The sequence below is a fragment of the Vigna angularis genome, chromosome 8, assembly GCF_016808095.1.
Source record: "Vigna angularis cultivar LongXiaoDou No.4 chromosome 8, ASM1680809v1, whole genome shotgun sequence".
NCBI classification, from domain to species: Eukaryota; Viridiplantae; Streptophyta; class Magnoliopsida; order Fabales; family Fabaceae; genus Vigna; species Vigna angularis.
The window spans coordinates 24,289,257-24,296,273 of record NC_068977.1 but is presented as its reverse complement, the minus strand read 5'-3'; the positions used below and the strand labels follow the sequence as shown (position 1 = coordinate 24,296,273).

The following is a 7,017-nucleotide window of genomic DNA, read 5'->3' as shown; positions in this document are numbered from 1 at the left end:
GCATGGTATATGTGTTCAATCGACGTAATTCTATGAATCTTGTAGAAAGATTTTATGGTGGTGTTCAAGATTATATATGTATTGATGTAAGAATTTAGTATTGACGCTCCAATAACCATTCAATCTTATATAGAGCAGGGAAAGGTATGTGGTGAGAAGAATAGGAAGTCTTGTCATAAGAACTCTTATGACCGTGACAGGGACTAACCTTGTGTGTGGTAAAATGAAACTCATTGGCAATGGCTCTATAAAGTAGTAAAGGTCACACAAGTGCATAATCTATCAAAAATCTACATCAATACATGTATTCAGATGGTTAAGTCTAGTATGTATAATTGCATGTGTTAGGATTTGTCGATATGGATGTTTGTGTTAAAATTTATACAAATCTTACGAAAACTATTTTAGTACATTAGCCTTTCCTATGTCATAGAATGTACAAACCTATTATGATTATCAGTTATATGATGTTAATCCATTTATCATAATATGTTCATTTTATCCGTCATAAAAAGTCTTTTATGCAATAGTAAATTTCTTTAAAAAATATCAAAATTATGTTAAAGGATGATCTAGTTGAAGAAAAAGAAAATTCTTAAGTCAATTACTCATCGAATAAGGTAAAAGAAAATGACACGATAGAATATGTTCCATATCTAAACTCATTAGCTTCTATACCGCAGAATATGTTAAAGAGAAATGTGTACAAAAGAGTTTACGGGGAAAAGAGAGAAGATAGGTGAAAAAGATGCATAGACAATAAAATTATAAAAAGAAGAAAAAAGGGGAGAAAATATTTATGAAGTTTTCCACAGATATATTTAAATTAACAATATACAATAACTAAATATAAGATAATTCACAGTAATTTATTTAAATTTATAATTTATATTATGAATGAAAAGTAAAGTTTATATATAATAGGAGGATTAAATTAAAAAATTAAAGAAACTTCAATTAATAAAAAATGTGTGATAGGAAAAACTCACTTCAACGTATAAATAAAATTAAATATTTAAACAATAAAAAATAAACTTCTAAGGAAAAAAAAGGACTTTAATAATAAACCTATACAATGAATTTTGTCCGTAAAAAATAAATAGTATTAATGCAAATAAAAACATTCAAATGTACAAGGTTAAATGAGCGGCTGTCTTTATTCTTTGATTCCTAGACCTGTCACTCGGCTTGGTCTTAGTCCGGGTCAAGGTATAAAAGTTTCACCGGGTTAAAAGATTCACAAAAGAAAAATTATATGACACATAATATTAAGGTTTAATACATCATTTCATCCCTACTTTTAGGGGTTTGGTTCAAAATGGTTCTACCTTTTGAAAAAGTTAAGTAAGATCCCATATTTTGTTTAAAAATATTCAATTTGATCCTTTTCGTGGACGCCGTTAAAAACATAACGGTATTGATGCCACTATGACCAAATCTGAGTGAGGTGTTATATTGGATGATTACGTGGCACTATGAAGTGAAGTGTGAGTTCTTTTATTAAAATCAAAGAAAATTTCAATCTATACCCAAAACCAAATTTGTTCATCAAGATCTCCATCACTTTGTTGCAAGCAACCCCACCGCTGCAAATCCACCAAATCTTGAGAAGAAAGATGTGTTTGAGTCGTTGTCGCTCACGAGCTTCACTATCGCGACTCTATCATAAATCACCCCGAAGTTGTCCGGAGTGATTGTTGTTGAAAGAATGACCGTTCATTACGAAGGTGCCACAGTCGCAAGTGCTTTTCGAAGACAGCCACCACAACTCCATCGTAGACCACTAACAAGGTAACGCCACTGCCTAAAACAGAGCTTCGTTGTGAATGTACAAGGGAGCTTCTGTTAGGGAAAAGAAGAAATAGAGTGCCTCGCCAGACTTGTAAGAAAACCAGAATCAAAACCACCATCACTTCGAACGCAACCAAAAATCATTATGTTTCCCATGATCACCACTGCTTGCGAGAGCTCCACGATAGAAAACATGGCGGCGCACCAGAAAAGGGATCAAGATTGGGGTTTTATGAAACCCACGATAGAAAGAGGAAAAACCAATGGATCATTGGGTTAAAAGTGTGAGAGGATTAGCCATGTTCGATGTACGACGCACTGTTGGTGAAGAAGGAAGGAAGGCAAAAATGCATAAAAAGTTTGGAGATTTTTCCCCAATTTAGGGTTTCTGATTCTAATTTCCACTTTAGGGTTCTTAAAACATTAGGGTTTTAGATTGAAATTTTCTTTGATTTTAATAAAGGAACCCACACTTCACTTCACAGTGTCACGTAATCCTCCAACATAACACCTCACTCAGATTTGGCCACAATGGCATCAGCACCGTTATGTTTTTAACGGCGTCCACGAAAAGGACGGAATTGAACATTTTTAAAAAAAAATGTGGAGCCTTACTGAACTTTTTCAAAAAGTAAAACCATTTTGAACCAAATCCCAAAAAGTAAGGACCAAATTATGTATTAAATCTAATATTAATTATTATTAAAATATTTTTGTAATTTATAATAGTTTCAATGTACACACTAATATATTACGAATATATTAGGTTTGTCATTGTAATGGAAAGAATCAATGTCTCAACTCATGTGTCACCAATAATATCCTCTAATAATCCGTATCACTTAAAGTTTAGTGATCATTAATGTAAAAGGTTCATATATGTTAGAGTCATCTAATTCATACCAAAAACTCAACGGAAAACTTACAAAGATGATTTCAAAAGTTTTCATTCATTACAACAATGTATAGGACAATGACATTTTCAAGTATTATGGCGAGTTCATATAAGGCTAATAATAAAAGTACGAAATAACTAACTTGATTATACATTTGAATAATTATTATATGAAGTCTAATAAGAATGTTGATAAGAAACATATAACATTAGGTATTGGAAAGAATATGAGGTGACTCTAATGTTAAATTCAACCAAGAGAAAAAGCTTATAAGCTTATTGCACTTAATAGGACGAAAATAATGGATGAAATCCCCTTTAGATTTATGGAGAAAAGAAAACTTTGAGGCTTATACGAGAACTCATCCTTGTTTTAAAGTTTCCACCCATGTCAAATGTTGCTTATTCTTTTGTATTTTTATGATGAAAATGTGAAGTTGGACTCTTTGTTATCTAGAAACAAACATATGCTTTCGCTTACAATTGATACTTGAACATCAATTCAAAATTACGAAGTTCAAACCATAAAAATATTTGACTTGTAGTGAAATGATTTATTAACTTAAAGTTTTGAATTAATTTGTATTAACATTACTTTAATTTTTTAATTAGGTTTATGTTTAAAAATTATAATATTTAACAATTTTTTTTTCAAAATATTGGCCCAACCTTATCTAATCCATTAAAGAGCGGGTTAATTTGGATTTGAGATTAAGATAAAAAAATGTAAAAAATCATCTCAATTTAATAGTTTTTAAAAATTAAATATGTTTTTAGTTTAAAAATTAAATATGTTTTTAGTTTTTAAACTATAATGGAAATTGAAATTTGTTTTTGTTTGAAAATTTGATATCCAAACTTTATAAATATAAATAATCCACAATAGATAGTTGATATTTATGACTATTTATTACCTACGGATAGATAGCAGGTAGTGGATATTTTTAATACCCACTTATAAACGGGTCGGATATGAGTATTATACTCATGTACACGCAGGTATCTGCTATCCCAAAAAATAAAAATAAAAATTTAATTTATATTTTATTAAGTTAAATTTAAGGCTTAAATGCTTACTTCGTCCCATGTTAAGAGTTGAATTTTTGTTTAGTACCCGGTTTTAATTTATATTTTATTAAGTTAAATTTAATTGAAATTAAAATTAATTTGTATTTTATCAGGTTAAATTTAATTTTTTTAATTTACATTTAATTTAATTTATATTATATTTTATATTTTTTTTTGTATTTTTATTTAAATTTTATTTTAAAAACTTATAAAATATTCTTTTTAATACTCACTTATAAACAGGTATTTGCATGTATAGCGGGTGGATATTTTTCTTGTGGGTTGAGTAGTGGGTAGGCAATATTCATTCCCGACACAACCTATTGTCATCCCTAGATATAATCATTTTAACCCAATTTGATAAAAAAATTTGACGTGTCGAATTTGTTTCACATTTGACATTAAAGTGGGAACGTATCAAATAATATAAACAACTCAAATGTTAGAATGAAACATGTTTAACATTGCTCAAAAATTTAACGTGATTTGATTAAAAGAATTATATTTATTCATTTTTAAGTTTGGCAGCAAAATATATCTAATTGTGCTTCAAAGTTGAGAAACTAAAAACATATTTAACATTGTGTAATGGATTTGCTCAAATTTTATCCAACCTAGCTCACAAACACCCTTAATATATTTGTGTGAAATTAATATTTAACTATGAATTTTATCAAAATAAAAACTTTAAGAGATAAATTGTAATCTTACGTATTACAATTTGCAATAGTATTGTCTATCCCTAAAATATCATTAAAAAAATCTTATTCTAAATCGCTAAACAACTTTGATAAAAATTTAAGTAAGGAGCATCTTTCAAGATTTTTATCATATAAATGTTAATTATAGTTATATAGTAAATTTACAAGGTTTGGAGAGAAATTAAATTTTCCTCACTTACATAGTCCAAATCATAAAAATGCTAAATAATTCAAAACATAACTTCTCTTATATTTTGATTGATCATTATACATAATTTTTATTGTATCGTAACGCACCAGATGAACGTGTTAACAATCTCACGAATTTAGCATCAAGAACTTTAAAATTTTGTTCTTTAGTATAATTTGGTTTTTTCACACTTCCTCCTTTTGTTATATTAAAGGAAGCTTCATTTTCAAAACTATCCCTTATCGAATGAAAGTTCCATGTATCTCCACTTATATCACTACTCTTTCTCCATGTCACCTACACATAATAAATAATTAGCATTAAAAAAATACTTAAGTGATTAGTAATAAATTGGATATCAAATATACTTAAAGCAAATTTTTTAAAATTTATTACCTCCTTATTTCCTATCATTGGTGCTACAAAGAGGTTGGCTTCACTTTTGAGACTAGGTTCCATGCTTCCACCAATGGCATATTGAAGCCATCCTTGATAAAAATTGTTGGCTACATGTGCATATCCATGACGAATCCTAGAAGATTAATTGTTTCTTAATAACAGGAAATACAATTACTTATTACTTTGTGTATTTTTAACTACTTAGTATAAAAATAGTTATTTACCTTGGCATACGTTGATTGCAATTAGGTCCAAAATGATTGTACACCACTGTAACCTTCATATTCTTGTCTCTCACATATCCATCATCATGTCCAAGAAGCATAACCTTATCTTGGTTTTTGAACCAATTATTGGAGATAGTCACATCAGTAGAACCCCGTGTTACATCAAGCAAACCATCTTGACAATCATAAAGTGTGTTATGATCAATCCAAATTTTTGAAGCAGTAACCAATCTTATTGCATCTCCATCTACATGACCTAAAGGAATCACCTTTCCTTCAGGCCCCATCACAATCCCAGGGGCTTGAGGTTTGCAATGGTGAACTCGAATGCCATGGATAATTATGTTGGTGGCCTGTAATTAAATAAGTAAAGATGCATACATATTGATAAATCATGAAAATAATTTTCTTAATGTTTATTATCCTCACAAGTTTAATTAGTAGAAAGTATTAATTACCTTAAATATCATTAAGCATGCATTATTAGCGATGTGGACATTAACACCTCGACCATCAATGGTGGTAAAACTACTAATGAGAAGGGGTTTCTCTAGTTTAATTTGCATGTCCCTTTGAAATGTGATCCACACTTTACCTTGAATAATAGAAGTTCCATACCTCAAGGTGTTGGGCTTGGGATTTATAGGATCATCACTAGAGTCAGTAACTTTGTAATGAATGAGGTCATTACCAATGTTGTTTATCATTTTGCCAGCATAACCCACAGAACATGTGGCTAATTGATATTGGTGTTTCCTCCATTCAGGATATTTTCTCCAACATTGATCAATAACATTTAATTTCAAACCATTTATCCTTGATTGCTTTGCAAAACTAAGCTTTGAAAGGAGAAAGAAAATTAAAAGGGCCAAAAACAAGTATTGAGGTTCAAGAAAGGCCATAACGAAGAATACTTGTTTTTAGGTAAAATCAAGATAGGATAGATAGAAGAAAAAGAGAAACAATGATTTTATAGTATTTTTTTCTTTTTTTATGAAGTTGTGGTGTAAGAAATTGATTATATATAAACAAAACATGTTATTGAGTTAGTTTAAGTTGTTTTTTCAAGCTATCATAAGATAGGGTTTCTTACAAAAGAAGCTATGAATAGAAATAAGTGAGTAGAAATGTTTAAGTAGTTTTAAATCTTAACCTCTTACCTAAATATATGCATTAACTAAATATATGCATTAACTAGAGAAGCCAATTTAACAAATTTTAATAATATTGTTTTCCATAGCTGAAATTTAATTCAAAATTTAATCAAGAGTAATTTAAATTTAATATCATGTCTTATGGATATGCAATATCAATATCGTAAATGGATATTGTGAAGAATATTAACTACTTGCTTAGAGTCGCAAGTGAAATCGTGACGAGACGGCAAATAAAAAAATATAATTTTTCTAATTTATTCTAGAAAAATATAAAAAGGCCGTAAAGATAAAGTGTGGTATGTGAAATTAGATTTTGAATCCGGTGTACGAAAATATGTTATCACCCTATTATGCTTGTTTGGAATGATAGACTACATGGACGACCATACACATACCCAAATAAGATCCACAACAAATTATTTTTTGATTTAACTTTTTAAAAAAAATAATCAAATGCGAGATATCCAAAATTTATTTTAAAGTATATAAGACTAATTTAATTTTGTTAAAAGAAGTTGAGATTTTTAGATTTTTATAAAAAGCTACCTATGCCAAAGAGACTTAGTCACTTATCCCAAATTAAAACTTT

The 7,017-nt window shown here is 29.0% G+C and overlaps 1 protein-coding gene across 1 annotated transcript; it reads right to left on the bottom strand.

Annotated features, from left to right (window-relative positions):
• Positions 1-4,720: 4,720 nt before the first annotated feature.
• On the bottom strand, positions 4,721-6,173 carry LOC108344202 (probable pectate lyase 4). The gene is made up of 4 exons (XM_017582667.2): positions 5,730-6,173; positions 5,269-5,624; positions 5,042-5,177; positions 4,721-4,942 (listed from the first exon to the last, which is right to left on the bottom strand). The coding sequence occupies exons 1-4, from the start codon at positions 6,171-6,173 to the stop codon at positions 4,721-4,723; spliced, it is 1,158 nt and encodes a 385-aa protein (XP_017438156.2).
• Positions 6,174-7,017: the final 844 nt, after the last annotated feature.